Source organism: Rhincodon typus, chromosome 11, assembly GCF_021869965.1.
Source record: "Rhincodon typus isolate 14 chromosome 11, sRhiTyp1.1, whole genome shotgun sequence".
Lineage (NCBI taxonomy): Eukaryota > Metazoa > Chordata > Chondrichthyes > Orectolobiformes > Rhincodontidae > Rhincodon > Rhincodon typus.
This window is the reverse complement of record NC_063342.1, coordinates 43,126,005-43,144,352: the sequence shown is the minus strand read 5'-3', so window position 1 is coordinate 43,144,352 and position 18,348 is coordinate 43,126,005. Positions and strand designations below refer to the sequence as shown.

Below are 18,348 nucleotides of genomic sequence, written 5' to 3'. Positions count from 1 at the left end.
TTCTTAAATATTGTCCACTACCCTTTCAGGCAGCATGTTCCATATATCTTTCACCATCGGATGAAAAAATAGTTTCCTCAGATCTCCTCTAACCCACTTACTACTCATTTTAAACTTATGCCGTCTGGCCTTAGACATGTCTGCCATGAGAAGAGATTCTCACATTCTATTCTATCTATGCCTCTCATAATTTTGTATACCTCAATTAGGTTCTTCCTCAACCTACTCTGCTCCAAGGCAAACAAACTCAGCCTATCCAGTCTCTCCCCATAACTGAGACTTTTCATCCCAGACAACATCCTGGTGAATCTCTTCTACACCCTGTCCAGTGCAACCACATCCTTCCAATAGCACAGTGATCAGAACTGCACACAGTTCCTCTGTGGCCCAACCAATGTTTTATACAGTTGTAACAAGACTTCCTTGCTTCCAAATTCTACACCCTGGCTAATGAAGGCAAGAATCCTGTATGCCTTCTTCACCACCCTTTGCTGTTACCTCAGGGATCTATGGACTTGTATATCAAGGTCTTTTTGTTCCTCAGTGGTCCCTAAGGACTTACCATTCATTGTGTATATCCTTCCCTTGTTGGACCTCCAAAGTGGATCACCTCACACTTATCAGGATCAAATTCCATCTGTCATTGCTCTGCCCAGTTTATCAGCTAATCAATATCAGAATGTAGCCTGAGACCATCCTCCTCACTATCACCAACACCATCAATTTTTTGTCAAAAATCACACAACACCAGGTTATAGTCCAACAGGTTTATTTGAAGACACAAGCTTTCAGAGTCTTGCTCCTTCTTCAGGTGTCAGTGAGAGAGGCGGCATCAGTCACAGAATGTATAAGCAAAAAATCAAAGGGTCATAGAACTGATGCAAATGTATTGAACAAACCTAAGATGGCTGTTAAATCTTTAATCAGTTAGAAAGGATTAATATGCAAACCCCAGAATTTCTTTCAAGTCATTGCCCCGAGATAACTAAAGGTTTAATCAGTATACCAGAGGTGACATCTCAGGGCAGACAATGCATTTTAGGTGTGAGGTCTTGTTTAGAATCTGGCTGTGTATTAACTTAGAGTCAGACTGTTTTTTTTTGTCATTAGCAAACTTACTAATTATATCATCCAAATTCAGATCTACAAGTGGGTGAGCTGGCCAACACTTAATTCCTGTTGGTAAAATACCTATAGAGGGCAAGAGAAGGTGTATGTCATGTTATATATGGGTCTGAAAGGTTAATACTGTGGAGCACCATAAGCAACACCCACTATGGTGATGGCATGTGGACATGTAGACAGAACAGCTAAGGATCTCAAGGGAGTGAGACCTAACATCAGGCTCTCCTCAAAGCCATTGAAATAACGTCCATCTCATCAATGTAACCCATAACTAGCTGCCAGTATCAATAACCTATATCTTGTTAACTACAAGAGGTTATTTTCATTAGACCAGGAAATGGTTTTCCTCTTCCACGCTAAACCAAGAAGACTTTGTGGTTTCCTGTACTTAAAGAGGATGATGGCAGCACCCGTCATCATGAGCAAGTACGCCCATACATCATTTAGCAGGCACAGTGCTGCAGTCATGTCACCCAATTGTACACCTTTCCCCTATCCCCAATCTGCCAATGCATCCCAGAGGAACAGTGACTTTGCAGCCTGGAGTTGGCAATTTAAACTTGCACTTCACCACTGACACAATGCTACAACAGACTCCAATTCAAAATAAACTAACTGCCTAGTATTTATATTTCTCTTTCCAGAATCACTGCATTCCAGAGATTGCAATCTTCCAAGAAACTCAGCAAAATGAGATTAAAATGTACCTGCACAGTGAAGTCACCTGCTTAGAGGAATTTGGAATAACACCCACTGTATCGTCTATTGTTATCAATTCAGGAATGTAAGTAAGCTAAACATGTTTTGCATTTTATGTAGTCTGTTTTACATTCCACATTTTTTCTTGTTCTCAAACATTTAAAAGACCAATGTATGGCCTGTAGTTATTCACCCAATGAATCTTTTCACTGCAGGTAGATTATAGTAACTGAAGCTCAAACAAATTCCTGTGTTTCTTAGTCAATGTTTTAAAAAGATCTTTGGATTCAGGAATTCCGTTCAAATGTGTAGCAGACAAATTATGTCAGAATTGCAGATTTCTGGCTTGATCTTCCTGACCAGCATTCAATTTTACAGGGAATTCCCGACCATTAATTCGGTTTCTCACTCCACAACCTATTGTGCTGAATATTTTCTGTTTTTAATTTCAGGTTTACAGAATCCATAATATTTTAGTTTTGTTCCTTTGTGAATAGTCAGTCTTCTCTTATGTTTCAAATGGAGAAATTGACATATGATCTGGTTGTTTCAACTAAGTGTTAATTGGGCTGGAATTTCAATTTAACCTTTCTAGCTGGAACACGGTTGAATTTATACAGCTGATATTGCATCAGTTTTCTAATTTATGAACTGTATTAGCAGCTCTGACCTATAGTGTGCAATGTTGTAGGTTAACCTAGTGACCATTAAGGGCATGATATGGCAGTGTGCTGTTTGTTCTTTTGTGATCATTCTCACTGAGTTCATAATAAATTATTTACAACCCTCATCATTATTACAGACAATCTATACTGTATGAAATTGTTACTAATCTTTAGTTAACCTTGTTCAAAATTCTTGTTCCTTACTAGTTGGCTTGCTTATTATAAGCCAAATTTTGATGGTCACTATGCTCTGCTAGAAGCCAGTGATAGTTCAGCTCCGCCATCAACTGAAGTAATGTCGAACAATGTCAAGTCATTGCGGCCTCTGGAAATGGTGAGGAAATAATTCATGTTTTATTAAGGTATAAGCTCAGAGAATGTTTTTCAAAAGAGTATTTTCAATCTTTTTCATCTCAGTGTAGTTGACGGCATTTTTGCCTTTCGATCAGAACAGTTGGGTGTGAACCTATATCAGCTGCTTAACCTCATAATGTAGACTGGCAATATAATTCAGTATTATGATGTGTTTCTCCGTCAGAGGGGCACTTCTTTGAATCAGGACTTAAACTGAGTTACCGACTATATGTTGAGCTGATCTAAGTGGACATTCAAGGTCACTTGAAACAATTTGAAGAAGAGTTTAGTTCCGTGTGTTTGAAAGTTATCTTCTCTTCTAAAAGTCCATCCAGTTCGTCATCCATCCCATGCTTGCTTGCAGAAGTCACATTTACTCACATACCAACAATTACTGTCCTTCAAAGTAATTCATTGTGTAAATATAATATGTAAATTAGCGTTTTTTATCATGCATAACCTGTACTTACGTTAATTGTGTTAGACAGATATAGGGAGCATGTTCATCTGGATTCAATTGTCTCTGTTTGTGGAAGTCAGAAAGAGAATTCCAACTGATATCTTAATAAGAAATATTTTGATGTGGGAAATTCCCTGGCTACTATTTTAACAATGGCACTAATGTGGCTGTAATAAACATCACACCACACAGTTCTGTTCCCAGTTAAATGTGAATGAAGGAAAGCCGTAAAAGAACAGTTGATTAAAATACATGTGGTAAGAAAGACATGTTATTGCTAGAGATGTTGCTTTGAAATTTATTTTAAGAGGTAAAGGTAAGCCTGCATTTTCTAAATACATAATTACCTTGGAAAAGTAACCTAATAACAAATTCAAACAAAAGGAGATAAATTATCCAACTAGCTCACTACTTCTCAATATTAGCTCATTTCTAATATCTCTATATCTGTAGCGTAGGAATTACCTTAGCATCTAACAGTATAGCAATGTATTGTACCCTCATCACCTTGAAGATAAGTTCTGCAGTAAAATGAAAAAGTGCCAATGCATGCTATTGTGTACTTCAAAAGTTGAAAATTCATCAGAAACAGATGTGATGCAGCCAGGGATGTTGATTGCAGTATTGGTAAAAATCTCAGGGCTTCTGGGCATAATCTTCCAATTTAATTTGGACATAAGGGTGATATCAAGAATTGGAAAGTTACATATTATAGTCTTGTTCAAAGAAAGAATATGAGAATGAACCAATGCACCTATATCGGTTTAATCTTGGTGATAGGAGTCTTTTATAAATTTATTCCTGAACAGAATTAACAGTCACTTATACAAGTGTCGCTCTGTTAAAGCAAAAATTAAACCATGTTTAAGTAACTTGATCAAAATTTTTGATGAGGTGCTCAAGGACTAATTCAGATAATGTAATTGATATAGTCTATATGGACTTCAAAAAAGTGTTTGATAAAGTGCCACGTAATAGGCTTGTCAGCAGAGTTGAAGCCCCTGGAATACAAGAGCCAGTGACAACATGGATACAAAGGTGACTGATTGACAGGAAACACAGAATCACAGTGAAGGTTTGCTTTTTGGACTGGAGTACCCCAAAGGTCAGGATTGGGACTGCAGCTGTTATTGATCTGTAGTAATGACAGACATGTATAGTAGCGACAGACGGCACAGTCTCAAAATTTTCAGATGACACAAAGCTTAGAACTATGTTAGAACCATTGAATTGTGAGGGGGACAGTGATAGTCTTCAAGAGGACATAAGTTGGTGGAAAGAATGGACATATGGCAATGAAATGCAGAGAAGTGTGAAGAAGTACACTTTGGTAGGAGGAACAAAAAGAGGCACTAGAAACCAAACGGTAGAATTCCAAAGGTAACGCAAGAGACCTGGGGGTATATGAATACAAACCTTTGACAGCTCAGGTTAAGAATGTGATGTAAAATAGAAACGGATCTCAGGGTTTATAAATAGAGGTATAGAGCTGAATTTTATCAAAAATCAGAGCTAACAAGGTGTAGAGCTGGACGAACACAGCAGGCCAAGCAGCATCAGAGGAGCAGGAAAGCTGATGTTTCAGGTCTGGACCTTTCTTTATCAAAAATCAGCTTAGTTTTGTTGTTGGAGAATTTCATGAATGGTTTTGACCTGTGAGCTCCAGTGAGTTACCACATGCAGTTGTCCACTGCTTACCTCATTCAGCAGCATTACCAGACAAGGTGTTGGTATGGTCCAAAGTGCAAGTTTAAAGTGGATAATTGTATTCCAAGCAAGCATAGATCTGGATCCATCAGATACCCACTCTGACTTTCGTGACAGGAATTGTCATCATCTAGTTTCTCTCCCCAGCATGGGAGAATAGCAAACAGCAGAAAATGAAATAAAAACAGAAATTTAAATAGAAATTCCCCTGTTTTTCTCTCTCTCTGAGCTTCATCTCCACCTACCATTTAGTCTCCCCCCCCACCGTCCCCCACCCATCTTTGCATATATACCAACATTTTCCCAACACAATCAGTTCTGAAGAAGAGTCATTGGACCCAAAATGTTAACTCTGCTTTCTCTCCACAGATGCTGCCAGACTTGCTGAGTTTATCTAGCAATTTCTGTTTTTGGTTATGATTTCCAACATCTGCAGTTTTTTGTTTTTTTTGTGTACAAAAGTAGAAATTGTTTTGAGGAACTCAGCATATCTTAAGAAATAAGAACTGGAGTAGGCTGTTCAGCCCTTCAAGCCTGCACCAACATGCAATATGATCATGGCTGATCCAACACTCCTGCATTCATTTCCTGGCTTTCCCCATAATCCTTGAACCTCCAACTGTTCATAGGTCTGGCAGCATCTGTGAAGCGAAGGCAGAGTTAACATTTCAAGTCCAGTAACCCTTCTTCAGAACTGCATCCGCAGTTCTTTGTTTTATTTTGGTATAATAACAAAGTGAGTAAAGGTAATAATGAGATGCTAATGCACGCAAATGAATTCCTTCCGACTCACTGAGATTCTCACCTCGCTATTCAAACCTGAGATGCAAAATCAGACTGCTTTCTCTTAACATGAAGAATCCCAATTTTCCGAACTCATCATATTTTTCCAACTTTCCCACTGACTCTCCATTGCCCATATCATTCTGGGCTGGTAGAATTCTCCCCATCTAGTACAAAAGCAAAGAAGTTGTGCTAAACTTTATATAAAACATTTGATCAGCCTCACAATATTATTTTGTACAATTTGAGACACAGCACATTAGCTGTGAAGGCTTTAGACAGGGGGCAGAAAAGATTTACGAGAATAGTTCCAGCGATGACAGACTTCAGTTCCATGGATAGATTGGAGAATGTTGGGGTTTCTCTCCTTAGAGGAGAAGCTTGAGGGGAGATGTAATAGAGGTAGTATAAATGATGAGGTGTCTAGACAAAGCAGATAGAGGGAAATTGTTCCTCTTGGCAGAAGGATAGAGAACCACTGGACACAGATTTACGTTGATTGAAAAATATAAAGAAACAGCATGAGGGAAATCTCTTTAATCGAATGAGTGATTAGGAGCTGGAGAGCAATGTCTTAACGCGACTGGAAGCAGATTTATTCATGGGTTTCAAAGAGGATTTGGATAAACACCCAAAGAGAAAATATTTTTATAGGAGAAGAGTGGGTAAGTAGGATAAATTAAACCACTCTTGCAGAGAGCCAGCATGGAGTTGGTGTGAACTGAATGGCTTTCTTCTGTACTGTAACTACACAAAATTCTATGATTTGATGACAACATGTTGTTCAATTTTGTTCATATTCTGTCAGTACAAAGAACCTTCACTCTGTTTAAATTAATAAAATACAGTTATGTTTCCTGATTTTTCTTTAGGGTGGATTGAAAGTGGAAAGGCCTTTGGCTCCAAAGGTGTGTAAAAATCTATTAATTTCAAAACAGAGAACATCAGTGACAGGATGTTTGCTTTAACCAGTTGCTGACCCTTATTGTCACTAAATTGAAACAACTAACTCCAGAGATCAACTTTCTAGTGCTTGGCTCATTCTGACAGTTTTTCATTTGTTCAGTTATTTCTGACTTAGTAAAATTCTGTTGTTAAATTATTATTGTAAAATCAAATAATTCTCATGTACTTTGCAAGTGACTGCTAATTTGAAGACAGTAAGCATCAGAAAATGAAATTTGTCCTATTCATTTTCACACCACATTAGTGAGGCAAACCACTTCAAGCTCAAATGGACTTAAGTTGTTAATATTCAGTTGCAACTTCTGGAATGGAATTTGTTTGATAGAGCCTAGGGCCTGGAATTTCACTCTCAGGTCATATTCTGCAACCAAACCTATAACAGAATGGCCCAAAGGTCTGGGGGTGAGTTGGGTGACCCCAGAACAAGAACAGAGTCTCCCAAGGGTGAATCATGAGTTGGCCAAAAGACCTGGCTCAGAACACCAGCCCCATGTTGAAGTTGAATACAAAATGAATAAAACAAAGAACAGCCCTCTAGCCCTGATGCCTTGTGAATGCTATACACACATACACACACACATGCGCGCACACAAACACACACACAGAGACAATTCTGTGCTCCACCCATGCCAATCCATTACCACTTATGCCCTCGATGCATGATTATGCCTCTCTGCCTATCCTTCATGATGTTCCATGTCAACCTATGTGCATCCCATGGCCCCCTTGCCTGTTCTCCAATGTCTCTCAAATACCCTTTGTCATTGCATGCTTTACTGCATTGAAAAATAATAAATACACATTTTCCACTTTTACATACCTTAAACTGACTAAAGTTTTATTATAGCAAAAAATTAATTTGAGTGGACAATCCTTTATAGCAACAAGCTTTAGAGTTCATAGTCCCACACCAAAGAACCTTTCACTTATAGTTGTCAATCAAACTGAAAAAATGCACTCTCCTTATTGTAATAATGGATGGGTTGAGAAATAAATCGTGCAGCAGTCATCCAATCCTGGAAAACTTTTGTTTTGTGTTAATAGAATGACGTAGTAAGAAATGTTCTTCTAATGCTCAGGCATGTTTTTTTGAAGAGTTAAATAAGAGGTCTTTTCATTATCTGACATCCTGACATTTCCAGAGATGGGTGCTCCTGATAGAGCTTCTTGACATTTTTGACATGTCCCTTGACAGGGTGCTGGCATTTTTGACAACTCCTCTTGGAGGTCTTCTTGACACTTTTGACAGGTCCCTTTGTCTTGTTTCAACAATTTTGACAGTTTATTTTGACAGATGTACTGACAATTCAAATGAGCTTGACATTTATGCATGTTTTATATTCATTTCTGCCTGCTTTTCACAAGCTCAAAAGGCATCTTATCTCCCCAAGAGCACCTGATCTCCACCAAGGGTGTCCCAGGACCAAACCCAAAGGGGTTATCTTTTTCTCCAAATGAATCCATAAAGTTCAGATTTGCTCTGACAGGGTCTAAACTGCACAATTTTCAATTCACACTCCAAGGCAATGAAAATCCCACTTCAGTGGGAACCGATAACAATTAAAATGGCTAGCTGCTTTGATAAAATGCAAATGAATGAAATGTGCCTCACTCACTTTGTTCTCCCATGAAAATGGGAAGTGCCTTCTTCAGAGACGGGACTAACAGTTTTTGACCACTTCTGCCATCTTTGCCAAAGCAGAGAGGTTCTGCATGTTGGCAAAAACCTGGGCATAGTGCAGTAATCTCCTTCAGAACCAATGGGAAATTAGAATCCAAGTAAATCTTGAGCTTTGCCTCAAGACAAACCTTGACAACGGAAAAATAGTACATGAACTCACAATTGTACTGCTGCATATAGAATAAATATCAAGGGATACTTTGTCAAACCACAGTTAAAGGGTGTCTGCACATAATAATGGAGACAAAAGCTTTGAAGTCATCAAAAAATGTTGGCTGATGTGATAAAATTGCTTTTTTCTCCTTGAAACTGGAATGAATGGTCTTTCTCATCTACATTGATCTTCTGACTTTAATAATGATGATCACAACAATCGATCAAGGCCAAATACAATAGGTTCTAATGTTCATTTTAAATCAATTAAATGATATTTACACCAGGTGTTCTGCAACCTCCAAAGGACTGTGGTTTGTATAATTTTTGTTTTGGTTAGATTTGCAGTATAATTTCATTGTAGAACATTCCCACCTACAAATTTCTGGAGAATCTTTGAAAATAAATCAGAAAATGACATTCATCAGATTCTTTAACAGTTGAGAATTTGAAATTCTTGTGAACCAATACACCAAGCAAAAACTGATCTTAACCCTATTCACCTAAACTTCATAAAATATGACTGCTATTGCTTTGTATTTAGGTTATCATATTTGAAAAATCATTCTTTAATGGACATTCCAAGGAAATTTGCAAAGATGCATCAAATTTGAAAACATTTTGGGAGGATGTTCCTGACCTAAATGTTAATGACATTAAAGGAGTAGGTTCAATACGAGTGCTTGGTGGAGTGTGAGTATTGTTAGAAAATAATTTTAATGAGACAAACTACAGTATTTTTGTATATATTTATGTGTGTACAAAATCATATTTAGATATGCATATATTTCATAATTATTTATTTTGAATCGATGACTGGAATTCTAATGTGAATGTCAAGTTTTTTTCTATTTCATTCATATTTTTAAAGTAATTTTGTTCACAAGTATAGACCTAACAGCAACATTGACAGGAAGTAGTTTGGACAAAGCAACAAGCTTGACTCAGCTAAATTTCTGAAATGATCGTAAATAAATAAAAGCAGAATCCATTGTTGATAATTTAGCCCTTTGACACTGTTGAAAGTCAATAACTCATTCTACCTGTATCTATTAAATTACTGTCAGCCGCCAATAATTAAAAGCAAACATTTAAAATTTGACACATAAAATAAAAATAGATGTTATGTTTAATCCTTGCCCAGAGGTAAGAATGAATGTTTTGTAAATACTTTCTGTCAATAAATCGGTAGGTAATCTGAGAAAAATGACAAATCTTAATTCTAAACTTTAACATATGTAAACCATAGAACGATGAAATGAATCCTGGAATTCTTGATGATCAGTTTCTGATTTCTTTTTGCCAACTAGGAAAACAAAAGTAGGAGAAGGCTTCCCACCCCACTTCCCACAGCTTACTCTATTATTCAATGAGATCTTGTCCAATCTCTTTATGGTCTCAAAACTACGTTTTCACCTAGCATTGATAACCGTGACCTCCCTTGGTAGTCATCTACTTCTGCTTTAAAAATATTCAATAACCCTGCCTCCACTGTTATGTGAAGAAGAGAGCTCCAGACTCACGCCCTTACAACAGAAAATTACATTGATGCTTAGATTAACATCTCACACATTTTGTTCACCAGACTGTAACTCCTACTGGTATGGAACTGACGGTGGTTGTTTTTAGAATTATTTTTCTTATAAACTTTGGAAATAAGAGCAGGAGAATGGCTGCTCAGTCTATCAAGCCTGTATATTCAAACAGATCATCGATGATTATCTGCCCTGACTCCATTTTTCCCCACCAATTCCACATCCGTTCTTGTCAGCAAAAATGATCAGTTTCTCCCTTGACCTTACTTGATGATTGATTGGGTTGAGAACTCCAAAGATTCACAGATTCATTCTGATTAAGGAAATTGCTCCTCTAAGGTTCTTGTAGCTCAGGTTTTGGATGCTGTGTTTGGCTCACTCACTGAGCTGTTCATTAGTTCGCAGAGGTAATGAAACGTCTGCGAACTAACGAACCAGTTCGGTGAGCGAACCAACCACAGAAATTGCTCCTTGTCTCAGTCTTAAATGGCCGCTATCTTATTCTGAAACTGTATCCTCTAGTTTTAGACTTATCAGCCAGGTGAGTTCTTACAGCATCTATCCTGTCACTCTCTGTATCACATTTGTAAGTTTTAATGAAATCATCTCTCATTCTTCAGAAATGTAGAGAATACAGGTCCAGTTTTGTCAATCTTTCATCATAATCCTAGGGATTAATGTGCTGAATGGTTGTTGCACTCCCTCAATGGTCAGTACATCCTGCCTTAGATAGGGTGTCCAAAACTGTACACAATATTACAAGTGTAGTCCCACCAAGGTTCTATACAATTATAACAAAAGTTTTACTCCTGTTCTCAAATACCCATGTGATGAAGGCCAATAGCCCCTTTATTCATTCACAGGATGAGGGCATTGCTGGCTAGGCAGCATTTATTGCCCATCCCTAATTGCCCAGAAGGCAGTTAAGAATCAATCACATTGCTGTGGGTCTGGAAGCACATGTAGGCCAGATCAGTTAAGGATGGCAGTTTCCTTCCCTAAAGGACATTAGTCAATATATTGTTTGCTTTCCTAATTGTTTGCTATACCTGCACCAGATTTTAGTGACTCATGAATAAGGGGAGATAGTGATGGAGTAGTACTGTAATCCAGAATCCCAGGCCACAGTTATGGGGACATGGGTTCAAATCCCACCATGGTGGGATGGTGAAATTTGAATTGATAAAAATCTGAAATTTAAAAAAATGCTTTTATACCAACCATTTCAATTGTCACAAACACCCATCTGGTTCACTAATGCCCTTTATGGAAGGAAACTGCCATCCGTAACTGGTCTGGCCTACATGTAACCCCAGACCCCTAGCAATTTTGGTGGTTGACTCTTAACTGCGCTCTGATACACAATGCATACATTGCAAACAGATATCACAATAGTCCTATAAAATTTTAGCTGATTACTTAACTTTTAAGTCATCCACTCATTTCCCATTGTGATAATCATCGGTAATCTAATTCAGTTGTATATACATTCAGTTATATATAAACATCAAATCTTTACCTACAGTAGTATGACAACCACAGTAAAAATAGTAAAGCATGTTTGAGAAAAAGCAGGAATATATATTGAGCTGCATGTGTAAATTAAAGAAAATTCTCTGACTTAACTGTACACTGATTGAGAAATATCCTACTGGCTCTTTGAGACAATTTTCACTCTTGACACAAATGTATGTAATGCATGGGCCATCAATTTTCTATTTCCTTTCCAACTAAGATAAATACTAAGCATGAACAAATGGTTTATCTGCAACAGTCAGTTTTACAGCGATGATGAAAGTGAATGTGTATCTGTAATATATAGAAGAAAAGCTGTTTAAATTTTTAAAAAGTAACATATCCCTGTGAAAAACATTGTTTTAAACAATATAATATATTTATTCTTCTTTACAATTCAGGTGGGTTTGTTATGAAAAAGAATGTTACAGTGGACACCAGTACCTACTGGAGGAAGGAGAGTATGAGGACTGGCAGGCGTGGGGTGGATTTGACAGTACAGTACAATCCATGCGATATATTCAGGCAGTGAGTTACTGTTTATATCAGGTTGTTTGATTCATTCCTATGCATATCAAATGTATTCTTTCAGTCTCTATTCCCATCCTTGCACCAGAACACATCTCTGGTGATCGGAGTTATATCCTGTCTCATGCATAGGCATTGCTATTACAATTGGAATAGTTTAATCAGCTTTTGATCATCTTTAAGATAGTGGTCATGAGTTTGGAAAGTGCTGTTGAAGAAGACTGTGTAAGTTACTGCAGTGCATCTTGCAGATCATAATTCAGTGGGGGCAGGGTTATTGAATTTTTTTAAAGCAGAAGTAGATGACTACCAAGGGAGTTGATGGCCTAGTGGTATTATCACTGGACTGTTAATCTGGAGACCAGATAACATTCTGGGGACCTGGGTTCAAATTCCGCCACAGCAGATGGTGGAATTTGAATTCAATAAAATATCTGGAATTAGGAATCTAATGATGACCATGAATCCGTTGTCGATTGTAGGAAAAACCCACCTGGTTCACTAATGTCCTTTAGCGAAGGAAACTGCCATCCTTACCTGATCTGACCTACATGTGACTCCAGACCCACATCAGTGAGGTTGACTCTTAACTGCCTTCTGGGCAATTTGGGCTGGGCAATAAATGCTGCCTAGCTAGTGATGCCCTCATCCTGTGAATAAATAAAGGAAACAAAAAACATACAAACTTCACTCTCACCTGACAAAAAGGAGGATATTTGTGGTTGTAGGAGTTTGACCATCTCAGCTCCAGGACATCTCTGCGGGAGTTCCTCAGGAGAGTGCCCCAAGCCCAACCATCTTCAGCTGCCACTGTGTGTAGGTGGTGGAGTGAGTGGATATTGAGGGTGTTGGATTGGCTGCCAGTCAAGTGGGCCATGTGTCCTGGATGGTGTCAAGTTTCTTGAGTGTTGTTGGACCAGCTCTTATCCAGGCAAGTGGGAGTATTCCAACACACTCTTGACCTGTGCTCTATAGATGGTGGACAGACTTTTGGGAGTCTTGAGATGGGGTACTGCCTGCAGAGTTCCCAAAATCTTACCTGGTCTTGTAGCCATGCTATTTATATAGCTGGTTAAGTTCAGCTTCTGATAAATGATGACACCCTGACGGGGGGATTCGACAATAATAGTGCCAGTATTGATTGCCAATGAGAGATGGTTAGATTTTCTCTCTTCTTGGAGCTGGTCATTATCTGACACTCATGTTACTTGCCACTAATCAGCAATAGCCAAACCTGAATGCTGTCAAAATCTTACTTCGTTCTGCTTCGGTAGCTGAGGGCTCCAGAATGGTAATGGAAATTGTGCAATCATTATAGAACATCCACATTTCTGTCATGATAACGGAGGGAAGGTTGATGAAGGTTGATGGTTGGGCTTGGGGCATTCTCCTAAGGAACTTCTGCAGAGATGTCCTGGAGCTTAGAGGGTTAACCTCCAACAACCACAGATATCTTCCTTTGTGTCAGGTGAGAGTGAAGTGAAAGTCACCAGTTTCCCAGAGGATCATAGGTTGCTCTCTCATTACAGAGAGCTGACTAGTGGTAGGTTGAACCAGAGACAAGGGGCAGCTTGAGAAGGCAGGGCCTTCGTGGTGACATCAGCTGGTACGAGAATTGAACCCATAGGTTGCATTTCAGCTGCCCCGCTAACTGGTGATGATCAGTGGTGTGTTTTTCCTGTTTGCTGCTGAATGGAGTTTTGCTCGATATCCTGTGCCACATTCAGTTAAAAGCTGCCTTGATACCAAAGGTAGTCACTCTCATCTCACCACTAGAGTTCAGCTTTTCAGTTCCTGGTTGGACTAGAGCTGGTAATGAGGTCAGGGAATGAGTGGCCCTAAGGAAATCCCAAACTGAGTATAAGTGGGCAGGCTATTGCTGAGTCTGTGCTGCTTGGTAGGACTGTCGCCAGCATTTTCCATTGCTTTACTGATGATCGAGAGTGGGCTGGTAGTATACCAGTTGGCTAGGATGTTTTTTTTTAATCCTGCTTATTGTCAGGTAAATGCCAATGTTGTAGCTAAGCTGCAACGACTTGGTTAAGAGATCAGCTAGTTCTGGACGACAAGTCTTCATTATCATTGTCAATATATCGGCAGGACCTAAAGCTTTTTCAATATCCTGTACCTTCAGCCACTTCTTGATATTACGTGGAGTGAATTAAATTTGTTGATGACTGGCATCTGTAATGCTGAGGACCTCAAACGGAGGCCGAGATGTATCATCACTCCACACTTCTGACTGAAGATGTTTCCAAAGCTTCTGCCTTGTCTATTGCACTGATATGCTGAAATCCCCCATGATTGAGGATGGGGATTTTTGTTGTGCCTCCTCATCTACTGAGTTATTTAATTGCCCACCATATTCATGACTGGATGTGGCAGGACTGGAGAGGTTAGATCTGTTGATTGTGGGAGCTCCTTTCTCTGTCATTGCGTACTGCTTACATTGATTGGCACACAAATAGTCCCGTGCTGTATCTTCACTAGATTGACACATCATTTTTAGGTTTGCCTTGTGCTGCTTCTACCAAGTCCCCTTGCATTTTTCATTGAATCAGGGTTGATCTTCCAGCTTCTGGTAGTGGTAGAAAATGTGCAAGACCATGAGGTTATAGATTGTGATTGAATGCAATTCTGCTGCTGATAATGGTCCACATCACTTCATGGATGCCCAGTTTTGAGTAGCTACTTCTGTTCAAAATCTATTGCATTTAGCATGGTTGCAGTGCCACATCACCATGAAGAATATCCTCAGTGTGAAGTTGGGAATTTGTGTCCAGAAGGATTATGCAGTACCAATACTGTCAAGGAAAGATGCAGCTGCAACAAATAAATCGGTGAGGGAAAAGTCAAGTGTGTTTTTTTGCACTCCTGTGTTCCCTCACAATCTCCACAAACCCAGTCAGCACCATCCTCTTTAGGACTTTGTCAACTGTGTCAGTAATGGGACTCTTAAGCCACTCTGTGATGAACATTGTATACACCCATCCAGAGTTCATCCTGTGCTCTTTACAACCTTGGAGCCTCTATCCAGATAGTGTTCAACAATGGCTACTGCCTGTACAACAGGCAGAAAAGAGCAGAAACACAGAAAAATTTGAAATTCTGCAAGCTGGACCTGGTTGGCACTTGCCACTATAAGGGTTTCCTAATGTGAAAGAGGTTTTGTTCACTATTTTGCTGTCTGAGAGCACTGATCAAGTGGGTCCCACTAGAGTCTTCTCTCCACAGTCATTATCGCTGTTTTGGAAGTGGAGGGGTATCTCATGACAACAAACGCTGTTTCTGCAACCTAACTGGGGATTTGTGAGCCAGTAGTTTAACATCTCTTTATGAAAGATGCATCTTCATTTGGTTTCATTCATGATAAAGTAAATATTGTACAAAGTCTGTCCTCATTGGATAGTGTGGATTTTTTTTATTGTGATGACATTTTAACTGTCCTTTTCCACCAGGATTATATGAAGCCTGAAATCACTTTATTTGTGGAAGCAAATTTAAAGGGTGACAATACTGTTTTTGTTAATCATGATATTCCAAACTTGGAAAATATAGGACATGGAACTGTGACTCAATCAATTGAAGTAAAAAATGGAGTGTAAGTATATTTTCAATTTGTCTAGAATTGGATGTTATAAGTGCCATTTCACAAACTAACCCTCAACTTGTATCTCTAAATTAGATGGGTGGTGTATCATGAAGAACATTACTGTGGAGAGCAGTACATTCTAGAAAAGGGAGTGTATAGAAACTACACTGACTGGGGAGGAAATGACAGCTGTATCATGTCATTACGCCCAATACAACTGGTAATGTATCTTGCCTTAGTAAGAGTGTATACTTGATGTGTACCTAGTCCAGACAAAGTGAAGGTTGTATTTGATTTGAAATAAATGCAAGGACAGTGTCACACTTATAAACAAAGAGAATACAGTAAATGGTGTAACCTCTCAGTTCTATATACAGATCAGGATAATTGGGCTAAAACACTTTTTTCTGTGTAAGAGAAGGTTTGGGATGACCTGATAGAGGTCTTTAAGATCATGAAAAGGATTGTTAAGCTAGACATAAAAGAAATGTTTCCACTTGTAGGAGAAACCAGAACTAGAAGCTATAGATATGTAATTATTAAATTCAATATGAAATTCAGGAAAAGTTCCATTTACTGAAGAGTGATCCAAATGTGAAACCCACAGCCACATAGTTGAATCAAATATCCTTTGCTACATTTAGGGAGCAATTACATAGTTACATGAGGGAGAAAGGAATAGAAGGATATGTTGATTAGGTTGGATAAAAAATGAAAAAGAGTCTTAAGTGAAGAATAAACACAAACCTATTGAACCAAATTACCTGTTTCAGTGCTGCAAATATTATGCAATTTATTATATTGATATTCAAAAGAATTTAATATAATTGTTACACAAATTGTGATAAAGGTTGAGTATTATGGTATCAAAGGTTAAATGCCTACATGGATAGGACATTTCTGAAACAAAAAGCAGAGAATTGCATAAACATTTTAATAGATATAGGAAAATAATGAAAATGCATATTGATAGACAATTTCTGAAGTACAGTAGCATGGACTACTCGCATAAACAGTATAATTATTCTCATGGTCAGGAGTATTCCTGTACTGCCCAGTGTCTAAACTTCTTGATGCAACTAGTTGGATGGTACATTTTGAATTTCCATTGAAAAACTGAGGTTTTCAATGATTAGAAAATCATCCAAGGTTTACTGACCACCATACTTAATTTCTGATCTGTTTTCCATCATATGTAATGTACTAGGAACACTTAGCCATAAAATTCTCCCTATTTTATGTTCAGCATAGAAATTTGCTGTAATTGCTCATTAACTGGATCAGTGGTGCCTGCCAATGGAAGATCACAGCCAGGAAACCTAGGTTTCATTGAAAATTACATACAACAATTTGGGCCTTTAAACATTTTTCCCATAAATTTATTCAACTCTTCATTCCCCACATTGAAAATAGAAAACTTCAAAATCCATTTTTAAATAAGTCATTACACATAAAATGATCAGGTAAACAAGAGATTGCTTCAAATGCAATTTGCAATAAAACTACAGGAGCAATTGATACATTCAGACACCTTACACATACTTCATATATAAAAACAAATATTTTTGTTCTAATTTACAAAGGATCTGTGGTTCAACCATTAACAATTCTGTATTGACCACGCCTCTGAACCAAACTGTACAGCTTCACTCTTCTGTTTGACTTCGTAGTTTCATTCCCTGAAAAAGTTTAACATTTTTGATGCAAAAGAAACTTCCTGCATATCCTGGAAATTAGAAAAAATAAATATATGTGACATAATCAGGAAGTTGGCAGTATCCGCAGAGAGAAATAGAGTTAATGTCTCAGATTGTGACCTTCCAATGAAATACTTCTTGATCAAAAACCTCTACTTCAGTATCTAAAATATAAGGAATTTGTGAGTTTCTAAGAGGGATTTACAAGACAAGGAAATGTATTTGTCACTAAAATTTTGAAACAATTTTTGAGAAGGCACAAAGTTATATGCCCCAATTGTATCATGGATTGAGTAAATTGAGCCCATGATTTGGCAAATGGTGTACACTGTGGTGGTCCCCCCTTTTGGTGGCAGTGCTGTAAAGCAAGACCACTGTCTGTCAAAACCATCTCATATACAGTCCCTCCTAAATCCTAGGAATGGTACTATTTATACAACAAAGTCTGGCATAAGTGAATGAGGTGAAGAACTGAAATCCTATGTCCGAAAAAACAATATGGTGACTCAAACAAATTGATGGGTTTTGGACATTCAGCTGTCAAAGTATGTTTGGTTTGAAGTCAGATTTGTTTTTATGATACGCTTCATTAGAACTATCATAACTAATGGAGACTGTGCTCCAAGTAGCAGACTACAGGGAAATGTAATCTTAGGAAAAAGGAGATCCCAGTCAATAGCCAGTTCTTGATTGCTTATTTGCAATGGGAAAACATTTTACAGAAACTCAGGAAATTTACAGTTTAATAATGTAGCTTCTTTTCTAAGACAAAGTGTGCCCACAGTGATGAAGGTTTCTCACTTGTATTAATAAACCCTTCAGAAAATATAAGATAAACCTTTAAAAACCAAAATAACTGCGGATGCTGTAAATCAGTAACAAAAACAA

General features: G+C 38.1%; 1 protein-coding gene across 1 annotated transcript in view; it reads left to right on the top strand.

The window, feature by feature from the left end:
* The window catches only part of LOC125484424, an 84,048-nt gene that overhangs the window by 36,060 nt on the left and 29,640 nt on the right, over window positions 1-18,348 (top strand). Inside the window, exons 9-15 of the mRNA XM_048603103.1 lie at window positions 1,770-1,909; window positions 2,697-2,823; window positions 6,666-6,701; window positions 9,138-9,286; window positions 12,045-12,171; window positions 15,630-15,772; window positions 15,857-15,983. Coding sequence (XP_048459060.1) covers window positions 1,770-1,909; window positions 2,697-2,823; window positions 6,666-6,701; window positions 9,138-9,286; window positions 12,045-12,171; window positions 15,630-15,772; window positions 15,857-15,983 — 849 coding nt within the window. The remainder of the gene's footprint in view (window positions 1-1,769; window positions 1,910-2,696; window positions 2,824-6,665; window positions 6,702-9,137; window positions 9,287-12,044; window positions 12,172-15,629; window positions 15,773-15,856; window positions 15,984-18,348) is intronic.